This window comes from Anguilla anguilla, chromosome 6, assembly GCF_013347855.1.
Source record: "Anguilla anguilla isolate fAngAng1 chromosome 6, fAngAng1.pri, whole genome shotgun sequence".
Lineage (NCBI taxonomy): Eukaryota > Metazoa > Chordata > Actinopteri > Anguilliformes > Anguillidae > Anguilla > Anguilla anguilla.
The window spans coordinates 15073749-15094530 of record NC_049206.1 but is presented as its reverse complement, the minus strand read 5'-3'; the positions used below and the strand labels follow the sequence as shown (position 1 = coordinate 15094530).

Sequence of the window (20782 nt, the reverse complement as noted above, 5' to 3'; positions counted from 1 at the left end):
ATATGGTCTTTGCACTTTATCAGTTTGGTACATTATCTGTTTGCATCACATTCTCCCACAAAATATTTCACATTGCTTAAGAAGAAAGTACCCTTTTTTTACTCAATGTTTTTGTACAGGAGGTGAATACTTCATCATCACTGTGGGCCTCAGTGCACAGTAATACACAGCAGAGTCAGACAGCTGCACCTTCTGTATTGTTAAAGGTACGCTGCTTGAGGTTTTGTTGAGATGAGCATCAAATCTCTTGAATCCTGGCGCAGTTTCCCCCGCTGTAAATTTATCCCGTCTCAGCATGTACTTCAGAAAGTCGTTTGGATATTGTATGTACCAGAAAAGATCAATTTGTGTACCGATTGTGCTGTAAGTACAGCGAAGTGTCACAGATTGTCCTTCAATAGCAATCACATCTTGTGTGGATTGGGTAACTGTGTCTTCAGCTCTGCATTCTGTTAAAAGAATAAATACATATCTGAAACGCAAATCAGGAGTAATAAGCAGGAGGATAAATGAGGAAAAGACTCACAACATACCGAAGGAAGTGGCACACATAACAAGTAAAATCTTCAACCCAGTGTCCATGACTGTCCTCTAAAATTAAAATTATTGGTACAGCAGGCCAGTCTGTGCAGTATGGGAGCTGCAGCAGTGAACTCTCACTAAAAGCTGTTTCCACTCGTTGTGTTTCTAACAGTGTCAGGCTTTAAGGGGAGGGGCTTATGAGACTGTAGAACAATGAGAATTGGTGCCTGTATCACAATGTGACCCGTCTGTGGAATTATTTGTGACTGCATCTTTTTCTCATATCCAGTGGCCATTTTGCATATTAATTAGTGATCCAGTCATTCACATAAAAATTCAGCACAATTTGGCATAACTTTAATAATAAATAAATAAATAAATAAATAAATAAATAAATAAATAAATAAATAGTTATTATTATTATTATTATTATTATTATTATTATTATTGTTATTGTTATTGTTATTATTATTATTATTATTATTATTATTATTATGTCCATGTAGTGAAGCACTGAAAATCATTCAAACATCTATCTCTAATGGAGAGGTCCACTCAACTTCATCACTCACTGAAACCGGAGAAAGAACTACATAGTGAAATGATGACATCTAGTGGAAAAATGAATACACTACAGTCTGTTGGGGCAAAGCAGTGACTGTAGCTAATAGAAGCACACCTGAGTGAGTAAAGAAAATATTTTAAGGTTCTTCGTTTATTAAATATTTTCTTTTTTTTTTGTTTGTTTTTTTTAAGTGCCATTTAGATATTCTTCAGGATGTTTATGTATTTTGGTATGAGGGGCCACTACATTACAAATTAAATGAGTAACCTGACATATTTATACACTGCAAACTTTTTTTACTTAACTTAACTGCAGACTATTACACTTCAAATTCAAGTTTATCTTGGTAGAATTACATACAAATCTATTTGTATTGTATTACTGATGACAATATCCCACATGAGATAAAGATTTACCCAAGAAAATGACAAATTGCTCCAATATATTCATATAAGGTAACCTACCACAGAATGTTGTCCACAATATGATCACATGGAGGTAACTAAATTCTCAAATTAAATCAATTCCTCTGCAGGACTGGACTTTAATTGTCAAAATATAACATGGTACATGATACTGTAATTCACGGAAATATATGACTGGAAATGGGCAGCACAGTGGTGGAGTGGGGAGCATTATATTCTCATATAAGATCTGATTTTCATTTGTCCTTTGTGCAGCTCTTGTCTTTCATGTATCCAATTTCCAAAAAATCGAATAGCTGTTGCATTTTATGGTTGTGGTGGGAAATACATGAAATTATATATGGATCAGATTTTGAATTGACTGGCAGCCTGTTGCATAAATTCTGTTATATGGCATAGAATGCAGATGAGCCAAAGCATCACAGGATGTTGTATGAATTCTGCCTGCTTTTAGTTTTTTACTGAAGAAATTAAATAGGAGTGTGTGATCTGCAAAAAACCAAAGCAAAGCAAGGTAATACATACTTGCCTAGTGATGGAAACATTGCTCTGTTTATGCATTTTGTTTTTCAATGTTGTCTCAGGCAGTGTCAGGTTTTTGTACAGAGAAAATGTGTTTCCTGTCACTGTGGGCTGCAGGGCACAGTAGTACAGAGCAGAGTCTGTCACTTCAGCAGAGGAGAGCTTCAGTTGTACAGTGTTTTTGTTTTCATCAAGTTTAATAGTGAACTGTCCGACTGTCTTTTCTCCGCTTATAGCCATGAGGATGAGGAATTCAGGCTTGGATTCGGGGTATCGCCGATACCAGTGTAGACTGTTAGCGCTACCGGAATAGTTGCATGACAGTGTAGCATTGCCACCCTCCATGAGATGAAATTCCTTGGTTGCTGATGTAATTATGTTTTCAAAACTGTCACCTGCAGTGAAAACATATTTGTATTTACACTCAGTACATACTTAATCAGTTGCTTTAAAACAACATAATTAAAGCAAATTCAGCTTTCACACGAAGGCTCTCAAACTTACCCACCATTGTTGAAACCAGAAGAAATAAACAGTGTAACATCATGATAGCTGTTAGAAAGAAACATTGACTTTAAGCACAGCTAGAACAGAAGAAGTCCTCCACTCTAAAGCCCTCTGCAGTTTTAACAGGAAACTCCTCCCACTCACTGAATATTAAGCACGTCTGGGCACAACCGAGCATCAGACTCTCTACTGCCATATAAAGCAAATTTTGTATTGATGCCCTCATTTGTGTAAACATTAGTGGTAATAGCTATTGTAAAAGATTCTTTGGTCTGATATTTTCAAAAATATAGAAAACAGCTTTTTTATCACTTATTTTGTGATTCAAACCCAGGACCTCTTTGCTGTGAGGTGACATTATTATTATTATTATTATTATTATTATTATTATTATTATTATTATTATTATTATAGTTGTCAGTGAATCCAAATTAATTGGCAGCAGGTAAAATAATTTACAATATTATTGATTGAGTAGAATATTTCTCTTAATGATATCACAACAATTAAATTAGTGGGGATAAATTCTTGCCATTTGTAACAGTTGAGCATTTAAGGAATAACATTACAGAGAGAGGAAGATGAATATTATGATTCATTTCATATCGCAAAACACATCACTTTCAGCACAAACACACTGCATGTGCGTTGGAACAGGGCCAGATTTATGAACAATATGCTGAGAGGTATTTCCTGTTGAGGTTATCTCAAAACTCTTCAAAGCAGTGGAAGTTATTAGGTATTTTTTGCAGCTTAGTGGGTTTTTGTATGAGTCCTGTCATTAAAATATCACTGTGGGTCTCAGAGCACAGTAATAAACAGCAGTGTCTTCTGGGGTTAATTTTGAAATAGTTAAAAATGCTTCACTGCTGGAAACTGTTGACTCAAATTTCTCTTTAGCAAAATCTGCTGCGTGGCTGTATCCTTGGGATCCTCTTTGCAGTATATACTGCAGGGCTGACTGCGGGTACTGGCGGTACCAGTAGATGTAATAAGCACTGCTCGTGCTCTTGAAGGAACATTTCAAGGAGACTTCTTCTTTTTCTGTCTTTTGTACAGATGGCTGCTCCTGTGTGACTTCATCTCCAGAGGAAAAACCTAAAAAAAGAAAAGAAGGTAAACAAATAAACGTAGATAGTAAATTATACAAATTATGGATTTATGAGTGAATTTCCAGGAAATTCACTAATGAAAACTTACAGAAGAATATAGCCAACACCAGCCCTGCAAAAAAGTGCATCTTGTTAATAGGTGAACATTCAGGTTATCTGGGGAGACTGAACCTGAGGCAGGAAACGGTACTCTATGTGTCTTTTTTTGTGATTAGTGGGAGGTGCTATGTTGCTGCGATGATAATTTAAGAGAGACTAAAACAGTTAAACTATACACTTTTGGTTGTGCTTTTCCAACAGATAAATGATGCTGGCATATAATTATTTTACAATACAGCGAACTTGATTATGATTTTTATCCCTTTTTAAGAAAGATTTATCCAAATTATGAAATTCATTTTGTCACTGTCTTGGGTTGTCTTTTGATCTTTGGTTTTTATTACTTTTTTTTAATTATTTTATTGTCCTAAAATTTTGTGATTTTGTTTCCAAATGCCATCCCATTGACTATAACAATCAAGAAAAAAAATGCATCTGGATTGTTAGAAACAAATATTTGAAAGTCATCCTGTTATTCACATCATCAGGGAATTGTCATTTAGTTTCATTGAGTTTCATTTTATGGCTGTTTTTGTACCAGAAACCAAAAAGCATTGCACAACGTCTGGCTGCTGGATGGCTCATTTGGTTAATCTTCATTGAAAAACTCATATTTGTGAACCTAGGATCATTTTCTTTTTTTTTTTGTTTTTTGTTATGCGGTGGTGAATGCATCTGATTGACTGACAATAAAACCAGATTTGTATTTGAAAAGCACTGCTACTTTTTGCTAAATTTCGGCTGTTTCATCACCGACAGTAATAGCTGCTGCTGAAAGCACACAGGGAGCACGGAGCACGGAGCACTGCAGCTCTAATTCTTCAGAAACATGCCTCACAAAGAAATGTTATCAGTAGAACTTCAACTTCAGGTAGTTCTTCATTCTAATGATGAAGATAATGGTTCAGGAGGTGAAAGTGAAAGTGCACTCACTCGATTCCTGTTAATTGTTTTAGTCACAGTTGCAGGGCACACTATTGGAAACAGTTCAACTTGTCCCTTAGATTATATGACAGATTATATGAAAGATAACTATGTAAACCAGACTGCACTAGTTAATGATAAAAAGCTACATTTCAAAATCTTCAAAATAATGTATGATATGGTATTGGCACATTATCCCAAAAATATAGACTAAAACATTGCATCATAATCAATTTAAGATTATATAATAACTAATAATATGAGTGTCTACTGTATAATAGACTGCAATAGTTGATAATAAAAAAGTCACAATCTAATTGTAGATTTCATAATCTTAAAAAGTATCCTGTGAATTATACAACATTGCATAAGAAGACAGCAAACAGACCCCTGTATGTTCCCTTTTGTACTCAGTGTTTTTGTAAGTGAGGTGAATACTTCATCATCACTGTGGGCCTCAGTGCACAGTAATATACAGCAGAGTCAGACAGCTGCACCTTCTGTATTGTTAAAGGTACGCTGCTTGAGGTTTTGTTGAGGTGAGCATCAAATCTCTCGAACCCTGGCACAGTTTCCCCAGCTGTAACTGTGTCTCGTCTCAGGATGTACTTAGGAAATCCATTTGGATATTGTATGTACCAGAAGAGATACTTTTGTGTACTCATTGCGCTGTAAGTACAGCCAAGTGTCACTGATTGTCCTTCAATAGCAATCACATCTTGTGTGGATTGGGTAACTTTGTCTTCAGCTCTGCATTCTGTAAAAAGAATAAAGATATATCTGTAGCATGAAGCAGGGGTCAGACAAAAACAATGAATAAATGAGGAAAAAAATCACAACATACCGAAGCAACTGGCACACATAATAAGTAAAATCTTCAGCCCAGTGTCCATAACTGCACTCTTAAATTAGTTTAAAGTACAGGAGCCCAGTCTATACAGTAGGGGGGCTGCAGCAGTGAACTCTCACTAAAACCTGTTTCCATTCTTTGTGTCTGTAACTAACCAATGCGTCAGGATTTAAGGGGAGGTGCTTATAAAACTGTAGACCTATGAGAATTGGTGCCTGTATCACAATGTGGCCTCTCTGTGTAAAAATTTGTAAAATAAAAAATTCTCATATCCAGTGGGCTTTTTGCTTAATTAATTAGTGATCCAGTCATTCGCGTATAAATTCTGACCATTTTGGTTTGACTTAAGTTTTATATATATATATATATAATGGTTAAGTTAGTTGTCTTATCACATAAATAATGTTTAAAAGCATTACCAATTAGTGCCTAGCACATTGTAGACATTGTACCAGAACACTTAAATTGTTTCAGTTGCTATGATAATGTATGATTCAAATTCCATAATATTTTCTAGTACTTTAATTGTCCATAATATATATTCATTTGCATTTAAAATATACAGGAATTTGCAATCTCACCGTACATTTTTGTACAGAAATAAATAATACAGATCTTGTTTGTAAGACAGATACATTGTCTGTGCACACCCCTACTAGCAACAGTCCAACACGTATGAATATTCAAGCACTGAAAATCATCCAAATGCCTATCCCTAATGGAGAGGCCCACTCAACTTCATCACACACAAAAAGTGGAGAAAGTACGACATAGTTAAATGATGACATCTTGTGGAAAAATGAATGCACTACAGTCTTCTGAGGCAAAGCAGTGACTGTGGCTATTAGAAGCACAGTCTTTTTATTTCATTTTTTTAGTCTTTTAGGGACAATTTCATTGCAAATATGTGAATAACCTGATATATTTATACATGGAAAACTCTTTTTTAACTGAACTTAAAAATGTAACTGCACACTCTTACAGTTTTACAAATTCCAGTTTATATTGACAGCCTTATATCTGTTTGTATTCTATTTGTGATGACAGTATTCAACATGAGGTGAAGATTTACTCCAGTAAATGGTATATGGCTCCAATCTAATTATATAATGTAATCAACCACTGAATGTTGGCCAAATTATGATTCCACTGCCATTCCTCTGCAGGACTGGATTTTAATTTCCAAAATAAATTTTAGGACATGCTAATATAATTCATGGAATTATATAGCTGGATATTATCAGAGCATCAAAACAATATTTATGAATTTATTTTGTAATTTTTGTGTTTTTGCTTAGAGCAAATATCACTCAACACTGTACTACTGGCACCAGGTAACAGTAGTACAGTACACAGTCTGTCACTTCAGACGAGGAAATCTCCAGATTCATATTTTTTCATGTTTAACTGTGAACTAACTGTATCTTTCTCCACCTGCATGTGAAAATATGTATAAGAAATTCACATTAGAGTCTGTGATATTAACAGCACTATTGTAGGCAGTTTTTGGCATTGGTTCAGCATATGTCCCTTCCTCACCACCGTCTCTGCTCCAATCCAAGTACGGGCCCTTGTTCTCCTTCATCTGCACCAGTTCAATTCTCTCCATGCCAGTGGCAGCAAACCACTGCAGCTTATCCACAATTCTGAGTCAGAACTTACCTGAAACCTTTCTAAAAACTCTTGATACTAGCCTAGAGGTCAGATCTACAATAGCTTCAGTCTCTCTTTAATCCTTATATGACAGACAGGCCGCTCCAGTCTGCAACCTCAGGCCAATGCATTGTAATCTAATGTAGGTGCGGTTACCTATGGCTGAATGATTGTAGTTCATGTTCACTAGGAGAAGATCCCATTTACACTTGTTTTTCATGCAGCTCTTCTCTTTAATGTATCCACTTTCCTGAGAAATCTGATATTGCATTTTATGATTTTGGTAAGAACACAAGAAATTGTATATGGATCAGATTTTGATTTGATTGGTAGGCTGTTGCATAAATTCTGTTTTGTGGTAGAGAACCAAGACGAGACAAAACATCACAGGATATTGTTTGAATTACGCCTGCTTTTAGTTCTTTACTGGAGAAACTGCATAGGAGTGTGTGGCCTGCAAAAAACCAAAGCAAATCAAGGTGATACAAACTTGCCTAGTGATGGAAACATTGCTCTGCTTATAAATGTAGTTTTTTCTATCATGTCTCAGGTGCTTTCGGGTTTTTGTACAGAGTAAATGGGTTTCCTGTCACTGTGGGCTGCAAGGCACAGTAGTACAGAGCAGAGTCTGTCACTTCAGCAGAGGAGAGCTTCAGTTGTACAGTGTTTTTGTTTTCATCAAGTTTAATAGTGAACTGTCCGACTGTCTTTTCTCCGCTTATAGCCATAAGGGTGAGGAATTCAGGCTTGGATCTGGGGTATTGCCGATACCAGTGTAGACTGCCAGCTCTACCAGTATAGTTGCAAGAGAGTGTAGCATTGCCACCCTCCATGAGATGGAATTCCTTAGTTGCTGATGTAATTATGTTTTCAAAACTGTCACCTGCAGTGAAAACATATTTGTATTTACAGTCAGTACATACTTAATCAGTTGCTTTAAAACAACATAATTAAAGCAAATTCAGCTTTCACATGAAGGCTCTCAAACTTACCCACCATTGTTGAAACCAGAAGAAATAAACAGTGTAACATCATGATAGCTGTTCGAAAGAAACACTGACTTTAAGCACAGCTAGAACAGAATAAGTCCTCCACTCTAAAGCCCTCTGCAGTTTTAACAGGAAACTCCTCCCACTCACTGAATATTACACGTCTGGGCACAACCGAGCATCAGACTCTCTACTGACATATAAAGCAAATTTTGTATTGATGCCCTCATTTGTGTAAACATTAGTGGTAATAGCTATTGTAAAAGATTCTTTGGTCTGATATTTTCAAAAATATAGAAAACAGCTTTTTTATCACTTATTTTGTGATTCAAACCCAGGACCTCTTTGCTGTGAGGTGACATTATTATTATTATTATTATTATTATTATTATTATTATAGTTATTATTATAGTTGTCAGTGAATCCAAAAAAATTGGCAGCAGGTAAAATAATTTACATTTATTATTGATTGAGTAGAATATTTATCTTAATGATATCACAGCAATTAAATTAGTGGGGAAAAATTCTTGCCATTTGTAACAGTTGAGCATTTAAGGAATAACATTACAGAGAGAGGAAGATGAATATTATGATTCATTTCATATCGCAAAACACATCATTTTCAACACAAACACACTGCATGTGCGTTGGAACAGGGCCAGATTTATGAACAATAGGCTGAGAGGTATTTCCTGTTGTGGTTATCTCAAAACGCTTCAAAGCTGTGAAAGTTATTAGGTATTTTTTGCAGCTTAGTGGGTTTTTGTATGAGACCTGTCATTAATATATCACTGTGGGACTCAGAGCACAGTAATAAACAGCAGTGTCTTCTGGGGTTAATTTTGAAATAGTTAAAAGTGTTTCACTGTTGGTAACTGTTGAATCAAATTTCCCTTTGGCAAAATCTGCTGTGCGGCTGTATGCTGCACTGGATCCTCTTCGCAGTATATACTGAAGCGCCGACTGCGGGTACTGGCGGTACCAGAAGATGTAATAAGCACTGCTCGTGCTCTTGAAGGAACATTTCAAGGAGACTTCTTCTTCTTCTGTCTTTTGTACAGATGGCTGCTCCTGTGTGACTTCATCTCCAGAGGAAAAACCTAAAAAAAAAAAGAAAAGAAGGTAAACAAATAAACGTAGATAGTAAATTATACAAATTATGGATTTATGAGTGAATTTCCAGGAAATTCACTAATGAAAACTTACAGAAGAAAATAGCCAACACCAGCCCTGCAAAAAAGTGCATCTTGTTAATAGGTGAACATTCAGGTTATCTGGGGAGACTGAACCTGAGGCAGGAAACGGTACTCTATGTGTCTTTTTTGTGATTAGTGGGAGGTGCTATGTTGCTGCGATGATAATTTAAGAGAGACTAAAGCGGTTAAACTATACACTTTCGGTTGTGCTTTTCCAACAGATTAATGATGCTGGCATATAATTATTTTACAATACAGCAAACTTGATTGTGATTTTTATCCCTTTTTAAGAAAGATTTATCCAAATTATGAAATTCATTTTGTCACTGTCTTGGGTTGTCTTTTGATCTTTGGTTTTATTTACTTTTTTAAAATTATTTTATTGTCCTACAATTTTGTGATTTTGTTTCCAAATGCCAGCCCATTGACTATAACAATCAAGAAAAAAAATGCATCTGGATTGTTAGAAACAAATATTTGAAAGTCATCCTGTTATTCACATCATCAGGAAATAATAGAGTGTATAATAGAGTGCAATAGTTGATAATAAAAAAGTCACAATCTAATTGTAGATTTCATAATCTTAAAAAGTATCCTGTGAATTATACATCATTGCATAAGAAGACAGCAAACAGACCTCTGTATGTTCCCTTTTGTACTCAGTGTTTTTGTAAGTGAGGTGAACACTTCATCATCACTGTGGGCCTCAGTGCACAGTAATACACAGCAGAGTCAGACAGCTGCACCTTCTGTATTGTTAAAGGTACGCTGCTTGAGGTTTTGTTGAGGTGAGCATCAAATCTCTCGAACCCTGGCGCAGTTTCCCCAGCTGTAACTGTGTCTCGTCTCAGGATGTACTTAGGAAATCCATTTGGATATTGTATGTACCAGAAGAGATACTTTTGTGCACTCATTGTGCTGTAAGTACAGCCAAGTGTCACTGATTGTCCTTCAATAGCAATCACATCTTGTGTGGATTGAGTTACTTTGTCTTGAGCTCTGCATTCTGCAAAAAGAATAAAGACATATCTGTAGCATGAAGCAGGGGTCAAACAAAAACAATGAATACATGAGGAAAAAAATCACAACATACCGAAGCAACTGGCACACATAATAAGTAAAATCTTCAGCCCAGTGTCCATAACTGCACTCTTAAATTAGTTTAAAGTACAGGAGCCCAGTCTATACAGTAGGGGGGCTGCAGCAGTGAACTCTCACTAAAACCTGTTTCCATTCTTTGTGTCTGTAACTAACCAATGTGCCAGGCTTTAAGGGGAGGTGCTTATAAGACTGTAGACCTATGAGAATTGGTGCCTGTATCACAATGTGGCCTCTCTGTATAAAAATTTGTAAAAATAAATATTTATCATATCCAGTGGGCTTTTTGTTTAATTAATTAGTGATCCAGTAATTCGCTTAAAAATTCTGACCATTTTTGTTTGACTTTCATTAAAAAAAATAATAATAATAAAAAAAAAAAATAAAAAATAAAAAAAAATATATATATATATATATATATATATATATATATATATATATAAGTTAGTTGTCTTATCACATAAATAATGTTAAAAAGCATTACCAATTAGTGTCTAGCACATTGTAGACATTGTACCAGAATACTTAAATTGTTTCAGTTGCTATGATAATGTATGATTCAAATTCCATAATTCTTTCCAGTACTTTAATTGTCCATAACATATATTAATTTGCATTTAAAATATACAGGAATTTGCAATCCCACTGTAAATTTTTGTACAGAAAAAAATTATACAGATCTTGCTTGTTAGACAGATACATTGTCTGTGCACACCCCTACTAGCAACAGTCCAACACGTATGAATATTCAAACACTGAAAATCATCCAAATGCCTATTCCTAATCGAGAGGTCCACTCAACTTCATCACACACGAAAAGTGGAGAAAGTACTACATAGTTAAATGGTGACATCTTGTGGAAAAATGAATGCACTACAGTCTTCTGAGGCAAATCAGTGACTGTGGCTATTAGAAGCACAGTCTTTTTTTTTTTTTTCTTTTAGTGTTTTAGGGACCATTTCATTGCAAATAAGTGAATAACCTGACATATTTATACATGGAAAACTCTTTTTTAACTGAACTTAAAAATGTAACTTCACACTCTTACAGTTTTACAAATTCCAGTTTATATTGACAGCCTTATATCTGTTTATATTCTTTTTGTGATGACAGTATTCAACATGAGGTGAAGATTTACTCCAGTAAATGATATATGGCTCCAATCTAATTATATAATGTAATCAACGACTGAATGTTAGCCAAATTATGATTCCACTGCCATTCCTCTGCAGGACTGGATTTTAATTGCCAAAATAAATTATGGGACATGCTAATATAATTCATGGAAGTATATAGCTGGATATTATCAGAGCATCAGAACAATATTTCTGAATTTATTTTGTAATTCTTGTGTTTTTGTTTAGAGTAAATATCACTCAACACTGTACTACTGGCACCAGGTAACAGTAGTACAGTACACAGTCTGTCACTTCAGATGAGGAAATCTCCAGATTCATATTTTTCATGTTTAACAGTGAACTAACTGTATCTTTCTACACCTGCATGTGAAAATATGTATAAGAAATTCACATTAGAGTCTGTGATATTGACAGCACTATTGTAGGCAGTTTTTGGCATTGGTTCAGCATATGTCCCTTCCTCACCACCTTCTCTGCTCCAATCCAAGTACGGGCCCTTGTTCTCCTTCATCTGCACCAGTTCAATTATCTCCATGCCAGTGGCAGCAAACCACTGCAGCTTATCCACTATTCTGAGTCAGAACTTACCTGAAACCTTTCTAAAAACTCTTGATACTAGCTTAGAGGTCAGATCTACAATAGCTTCAGTCTCTCGTTAATCCTTATATGACAGGCAGGCTGCTCCAGTCTGCAACCTCAGGCCAATGCATTGTAATCTAATGTAGGTGCGGTTATCTATGGCTGAATGATTGTAGTTCATGTTCACTAGGAGAAGATCCCATTTACACTTGTTTTTCATGCAGCTCTTCTCTTTAATGTATCCACTTTCCTGAGAAATCTGATATTGCATTTTATGATTTTGGTAAGAACACAAGAAATTGTATATGGATCAGATTTTGATTTGATTGGTAGGCTGTTGCATAAATTCTGTTTTGTTTTAGAGAACCAAGACGAGACAAAACATCACAGGATATTGTTTGAATTACGCCTGCTTTTAGTTCTTTACTGGAGAAACTGCATAGGAGTGTGTGGCCTGCAAAAAACCAAAGCAAATCAAGGTAATACAAACGTGCCTAGTGATGGAAACATTGCTCTGCTTATAAATGTAGTTTTTTCTATTATGTCTCAGGTGCTTTCGGGTTTTTGTACAGAGAAAATGTGTTTCCTGTCACTGTGGGCTGCAAGGCACAGTAGTACAGAGCAGAGTCTGTCACTTCAGCAGAGGAGAGCTTCAGTTGTACAGTGTTTTTGTTTTCATCAAGTTTAATAGTGAACTGTCCGACTGTCTTTTCTCCGCTTATAGCCATAAGGGTGAGGAATTCAGGCTTGGATCTGGGGTATTGCCGATACCAGTGTAGACTGCCAGCCCTACCAGTATAGTTGCAAGACAGTGTACCATTGCCACCCTCCATGAGATGGAATTCCTTAGTTGCTGATGTAATTATGTTTTCAAAACTGTCACCTGCAGTGAAAACATATTTGTATTTACACTCAGTACATACTTAATCAGTTGCTTTAAAACAACATAATTAAAGCAAATCAGCTTTCACATGAAGGCTCTCACACTTACCCACCATTGTTGAAACTAGAAGAAATTAATAGTGTAACATCATGATAGCTGTTCGAAAGAAACACTGACTTTAAGCACAGCTAGAACAGAATAAGTCCTCCACTCTAAAGCCCTCTGCAGTTTTAACAGGAAACTCCTCCCACTCACTGAATATTAAGCACGTCTGGGCACAACCAAGCATCAGACTCTCTACTGACATATAAAGCAAATTTTGTATTGATGCCCTCATTTGTGAAAACATTAGTGGTAATAGCTATTGTAAAAGATTCTTTGGTCTGATATTTATAGATATAGAAAACAGCTTTTTTATCACTTATTTTGTGATTCAAACCCAGGACCTCTTTGCTGTGAGGTGACATTATTATTATTATTATTATTATTATTATTATTATTATTATTATTATAGTTGTCAGTGAATCCAAATTAATTGGCAGCAGGTAAAATAATTAACATTTATTATTGATTGAGTAGAATATTTCTCTTAATGATATCACAACAATTAAATTAGTGGGGATAAATTCTTGCCATTTGTAACAGTTGAGCATTTAAGGAATAACATTACAGAGAGAGGAAGATGAATATTATGATTCATTTCATATCACAAAACACATCACTTTCAGCACAAACACACTGCATGTGCGTTGGAACAGGGCCAGATTTATGAACAATAGGCTGAGAGGTATTTCCTGTTGAGGTTATCTCAAAACGCTTCAAAGTTGTGAAAGTTATTAGGTATTTTTTGCAGCTTAGTGGGTTTTTGTATGAGACCTGTCATTAATATATCACTGTGGGTCTCAGAGCACAGTAATAAACAGCAGTGTCTTCTGGGGTTAATTTTGAAATAGTTAAAAATGCTTCACTGCTGGAAACTGTTGACTCAAATTTCCCTTCAGCAAAATCTGCTGTGTGGCTGTATCCGTAGGATGCTTTTTGCAGTATATACTGCAGGGCTGACTGCGGGTACTGGCGGTACCAGTAGATGACATAATCACTGCTCGTGCTCTTGAAGGAACATTTCAAGGAGACTTCTTCTTTTTCTGTCTTTTGTACAGATGGCTGCTCCTGTGTGACTTCATCTCCAGAGGAAAAACCTAAAAAAAAAAGAAGGTAAACAAAAAACGTAGATATTACATTTTACAAATTATGGATTTATCAGTCAATTTCCAGGAAATTCACTAATGAAAACTTACAGAAGAAAATAGCCAACACCAGCCCTTCAAAAAACTGCATCTTGTTAATAGGTGAACATTCAGGTTATCTGGGGAGACTGAACCTGAGGCAGGAAACGGTACTCTATGTGTCTTTTTTGTGATTAGTGGGAGGTGCTATGTTGCTGCGATGATAATTTAAGAGAGACTAAAACGGTTAAACTATACACTTTCGGTTGTGCTTTTCCAACAGATAAATGATGCTGGCATATAATTATTTTACAATACAGCAAACTTGATTGTGATTTGTAGAAAAAAAAAGAATCTCCTTTTAAGAAAGATTTATCCAAATTATGAAATTCATTTTGTCACTGTCTTGGGTTGTCTTTTGATCTTTAGTTTTTATTACTTTTTTAAAATTATTTTATTGTCCTAAAATTGTGTGATTTTGTTTCCAAATGACAGCCCATTGACTATAACAATCAAGAAAAAAAATGCATCTGGATTGTTAGAAACAAATATTTGAAAGTCATCCTGTTATTCATATCATCAGGAAATTGTCATTTAGTTTCATTGAGTTTCATTTTATGGCTGTTTTTGTACCAGAAACCAAAAAGCATTGCACAACGTTTGGCTGCTGGATGGCTCATTTGGTTAATCTTCATTGAAAATATTTGTGAACCTAGGATCATTTTCTTTCTTTTATTTTTATTTTTTGTTATGCGGTTGTGAATGCATCCGATTGACTGACAATAAAACCAGATTTGTATTTGAAAAGCACTGCTACTTTTTGCTAAATTTCGGCTGTTTCATCACCGACAGTAATAGCTGCTGCTGAAAGCACACAGGGAGCACGGAGCACGGAGCACTGCAGCTCTAATTCTTCAGAAACATGCCTCAGAAAGAAAAGTTATCAGTAGAACTGCAACTTCAGGTCGTTCTTCTAATGATGAAGATGATGGTTCAGGAGGTGAAAGTGCACTCACTCGATCCCTGTTAATTGTTTTAGTCACAGTTGCAGGGCACAGTATTGGAAACAGCTCAACTTGTCCCTTAGATTATATGACAGATTATATTACATTACATTACATTACATTACATTACAGGCATTTAGCAGACGCTCTTATCCAGATCGACGTACAAGTGTATCAGTTCAAAGTGCAGAAGTGCAGAAAAACACACTAGAGAGAAGTAACGATCGTAGTGCCAGAAGTGACCACACAGATCAGGACTCGAACCCTGTAGGGTAACCTGTTCAGCAAACAAACAAAACAATCCTGCCAAGTACAAGGCTTGCACTGAAATCACATTTGCCTAATCAGAATCAAACAAAACAATCCTGCCAAATACAAAACTAACGTGATCGCATTAGCCTAACTTGGTACATTGAGCTAAACTAGAGGTTAGGGAGGGGTGGGGAGAGGTGCAGCCTGAAGAGATGAGTCTTTAGTCTGCGCTTGAAGGTAGTCAGATTCTCTGCTGTTCTGACAGCCACGGGAAGGTCATTCAACCAGCGAGGGGCCAGGACAGACAGCAGACGTGAACGGGAAGTACAGACACGAAGAGGGGGAGGTGCCAAGCATCCAGAAGTGGCAGAACAGAGAGGTCTGGCTGGTGTGTAGGGTCTGATGATCCTCTGGATGCATCATATATGAAAGATAACTATGTAAACCAGACTGCACTAATTAATGATAAAAAGCTACATTTCAAAATCTTCTAAATAATGTATGATATGGTATTGGCACATTATCCCAAAAATATAGACTAAAACATTGCATCATAATCAATCTAAGATTATATGATAACTAATAATATGAGTATCTACTGTATAATAGAGTGCAATAGTTGATAATAAAAAAGTCACAATCTAATTGTAGATTTCATAATCTTAAAAAGTATCCTGTGAATTATACAATATTGCATAAGAAGAAAGCAAACAGATTCATGTATGTTCCACTTGGTACTCAGTGTTTTTGTAAGGGAAGTGAATACTTCACCATCACTGTGGGACTCAGTGCACAGTAATACACAGCAGAGTCAGACAGCTGCACCTTCTGTATTGTTAAAGGTACGCTGCTCGAGGTTTTGTTGACATGAGCATCAAATCTCTCCTTGAACTCTGTCTCAGTCTTTTTGTTCCCATATGTGCTCCGGGTCAGCATGTGTTTTGGAAATCCGTTTGGATATTGTATGTACCAGAAGAAATTTGGTGTTTGAGCATTTGTGCTATAATTACAGCCAAGTGTCACAGGTTCTCCTTCTAAAGCAATCACATCTCCTGTGGACTGAGTCACTGTGTCTTCAGCTCTGCATTCTGAAAACAGAACAAAGTTATCTAAAAAAAAGTTTATGAAAAAGAACAAAAACAAATGATCTGTAGTAATATATATATATATATATATATATAAAACAATGAAAAAATCAAATAAGGAATCACACATACCAAAGCCACTGGCACAAATAATCAGTAAAATCTTCAGCCCAGTGTTCATAACTGCACTGTAAAATTGGTTTAAATAGCAAACCAGTCTATTCAGTATGGGAACAGCAGCAGTGAATTCTAACTAACAGCTGTCGGCACTCATTTAGCTTCTCTTTGCTGTAGTCTCAGGCTTATGGGGAGGAGTTTATAAGGCTGCAGAACAGGGTAGCCAGTACTGGCTCTGGAAAGATGCCTTGGTATTTATTGATCTTCGGCACATAATTGGTTTTAGGAACAATCATTATACAGTTAACAGATCTTACCTCATTCTTTAAGTCTAAACTAGTTGCTAATTTTAGGCTAAAATTAAAAGCTAGAATACCATGTTGGTTCTCCAGGACTACAGTAATAGTATCCATCTGTGTTCTACAACTAATTGTGCTGCAGTGTTACATCTCCTCTGATGACTTGTCCTCTCTCACCTTCAGTTAATTATTATGAGTATTAATATGTTATCCATACATGAAGAATCTATTGCACAATAAATAAAATGTCCAAATATATAGTACTGGCACAAATTATGGAATCGCTGCATTTATAAACAGAGTTTGATGATTTATTAAATATTCTACAATAATGTCTCTTTTGGCACACCATGTGTAATATGTAATGTAATAACAACATGAAACAAAAATAAATAACTCATTAGCATTTGTTTTTAGCAAGTAATAATCATTGCACACTTTCTATATTTATTAGTTTATACCTACATAATTGAACAATATAATGCATCTTACTGCTAGAAATTTTACTATCTGCTTGAACTGATTTTTCTTGTCCAGTATTTTTCTATAGAAAATACAATATTCAAACACGTTTTCTTGGTTCATAAGCTTTATTTCAAATTCTTGACCTCACATCTTGAATATTGAACACTCATTTACAATCTCCTCCATTTTTATGGAATGGCGACATCTTGTGGGAAACTGAAGACACTACAGTGCACTTCATCAATGTAAAGTTCGTGGACATATGTTTACCCCGTTTTATATAGTATTTTACGCATTAAATAATTTATAGAAATGATAACAAGTGAGTATCTTATTGATTACAAACAGGTATACATTTGGATAAATAGCTTGATTTAAATGTTACTCTACCAAGCCAGCCATAAATGAAAATCTATTTGTGTTCTTGTAATCATAATATTTCAAATGAGCTCCATAAAAATTACTCCAGTATAATTAAAGAAGATTTCCATTCATTTGTAAATATCTGCATGATAGTAACTTTATTTACACTTCTCATGCATTACATTTTCATGTAGATACAAGTGAGTGTCATTTACCTGTGAATTACTTATGAATTATTTAAAATAAAGAAGATACTTTTTTATTTACTATCAATGGGACTGTGCATTGCAACCTGAAACATACAAGACAGGCTTATACTAATATCTATAGTTCTGTCTTGATGTAGACAGTGTCAGGTTTATGTACAGAGTAAATGGGTTTCCTGTCACTGTGGGCTGCAGGGCACAGTAGTACAGAGCAGAGTCTGTCACTTCAGCAGAGGGGAGCTCCAGATGCACATGTTTGTTGTTTTCATCAAGTTTCATAGTAAACCGTCCTTCTGTGCTTTTCCCACTTGTGTACCTGAGGATGAGGAATTCGGGCTTTGAGCTGGGGTATTGCCGATACCATTGTAGATTGCTTGCTGATCCAGTGTAGTTGCATGACAGTGTAGCATTGGCACCTTCCATGAGATGTACTGCATTAGTTGCTGTTGTGATCATTTCCTCAAAAGTGTACCCTGGAGTTTAAAAAAACACAGTTACTCAATTGCTATGCAATCTCAAAATGTATTAATGCAATTAGACAAATTCAGCTTTAACGTGAAGGCTTTCAAGCTTACCCACAATTGTCAAAAATATAACAAAAAAACAGTGCAACATCATGATAGCTCTCAGAAGGAAACACTGGTTTTAACCACAGCTAGAACAGAATAAGTCCTCCACTCTGACTCCCCCACATAGATTTAAAAGGGAACTCCCTCATTGACTATCTCGCTCCTCCTCTGGGAGCAAAACAAAACTGTGCATCACATCTTCAAACATCCTCTACTGTTCACACAGAAATTGAATTTTGTGTTGGCGACTTGATTTAACATAGCATATTTGCGTAAGACACCGCTCAAAAAATAGACTTTGTCATAAGGAATCAAAAACATCTGTTTTGGCCACATTGTACTGAAATGAAGGAGACGCATACGCTGTAATAAAAAGTGCACACCAAGCTGGAGGAGAGGATCACACAAAATGTACCGCAAAGTTTCTTACATGGTACAGTGTGAATTGCACAAGTGGAAAAAATTATAATTTTTCATAGATGAACTGTCATAGGCGTCTGGTGACATTTGGCCCCCACAGTAAATGGGGACCAAATGGTGTCTGGTAGAGCTGAATTAACACTGTTAGAGTAGAATTAGCACTCGAAATTATCACTGGAATGCACAGCAATATTACTTATTTTTTATGAATACTATCACTTGTTTCAAACAGACTTTTGCTCTCTAATTGTATAACAATCTAGTTCTTTGTATGAGACACATGAATATTTTTGTTCATAATATTGAAGTGAGTTGAGTGCTATAGCATCACAGGAAGTAGTACAGGAAAAATACTATACCGTATAATGGCGATATCTTCTGGAAAACTGGAGAAAATAGTGCACTGGGTAGTGAGAGAGCCTGATGAAATGACATCAAAACCTACAAAATATTTATTTATTTATTTATTTCAGGAACCATTTATAATGTTTGACATTTTCAGTGTTGTTCAAGACTTAGCCAAGTCTAATTTTAGTCTGCAATCCTTGTGCAAGTTTCAGTAATGGGACACAATATCTGAGTAACAAGGAAATCACAGATGCACATAGAAGACATAACAACATCAACAACAGACAATATAGTTTGCATAAAATTAATTTGGTGCATTAAAATTCAGTATCAAGCTGCAAACTGCAAAAAAAATGAAAAGAAAGATGGAATAAAATTAAATAAGAATAAAGAGTAAAATCTGAAGCTGTCAATAATTTACAATCACTTTATTGACACATTTTATGTTTGGAAAATTTTAGAATCTGTTTATGAACAGGTCCCAGTGGCTTTATAACAGCCCCTCTAGCATGAGACAAGCTCGTCATCAAAATGCCACGTGAGAAGAAAATCACATAAATATGATGCATGCACATAAATATCGTACAAAGTTTTAAAACTGCTTTTGCTTTTATGGGTGCCATTATAACTTAATTTAATGAGCAAACTATAACATAATAGTATATGTTTTATTTATGGGAATGTATTACGGGAAACAATCATAATTGAATATTGAACTTTGTCTTTGTATTTTGTTCAAGAATCAAGTCAGGTTTTAGTACAGGGTAACTGGGTTTCCTGTCACTGTGGGCTCCAGGGCACAGTAGTAGAGAGCAGAGTCTGTCAGTTGAACAGAGGAGATCTCCAGGTGCACACGGCTGTTCTTTTTATCGTGTTCAGCAGTGAATCGCTTGTCTGTCTTTGGCTCAGCAAAGACGAGGATGAGGAATTCTGGTTTAGATCCAGGGTGCTGGCGATACCAGTGTAGACTTCGTACACTAGCAGCTGAGTAGTTGCATGACAGAGTAACGTGGTTTCCATCCAAAACATGCTCTTCTTTAGATGTGGAAGTAATTGTATCCTGTCCAATGCTGTCACCTGGGGACAAATTTGTATGTGTTGTTTAGCTTATAACTTACAATAATATAACAAATTAAAGGCACCAGATATCAGTCCCAGAAATGTATTTTCATGTTCAGTTTTAATATTGCGTTTTTCAAATCTTAAAACCATATGTCTGAATGACATAAACACACCACTGATGTGAAATAAATTTGGACACTTACCGATCATTGTTGAAAATAGAAGAAACAAATAATACAGTATCATGATAACTGTCTTCAATAAACACTGCCGTTAAGCACAACTAGAGCAGAATAAGTCCCC

General features: G+C 35.7%; 3 gene segments (V, D, J or C); all 3 read right to left on the bottom strand.

Moving 5' to 3' along the window:
• Positions 1 to 262: 262 nt before the first annotated feature.
• LOC118229031 lies at positions 263 to 2641 on the bottom strand. The segment is given in 3 exon segments: positions 263 to 449; positions 2038 to 2429; positions 2539 to 2641. Coding segments are annotated over 3 exon segments (480 nt in total).
• Positions 2642 to 3345: 704 nt separating this feature from the next.
• LOC118229032 lies at positions 3346 to 5658 on the bottom strand. The segment is given in 3 exon segments: positions 3346 to 3639; positions 5174 to 5433; positions 5521 to 5658. Coding segments are annotated over 3 exon segments (384 nt in total).
• A 13918-nt stretch (positions 5659 to 19576) lies between these two features.
• LOC118229363 lies at positions 19577 to 20782 on the bottom strand. The segment is given in 2 exon segments: positions 19577 to 20494; positions 20683 to 20782. Coding segments are annotated over 2 exon segments (366 nt in total).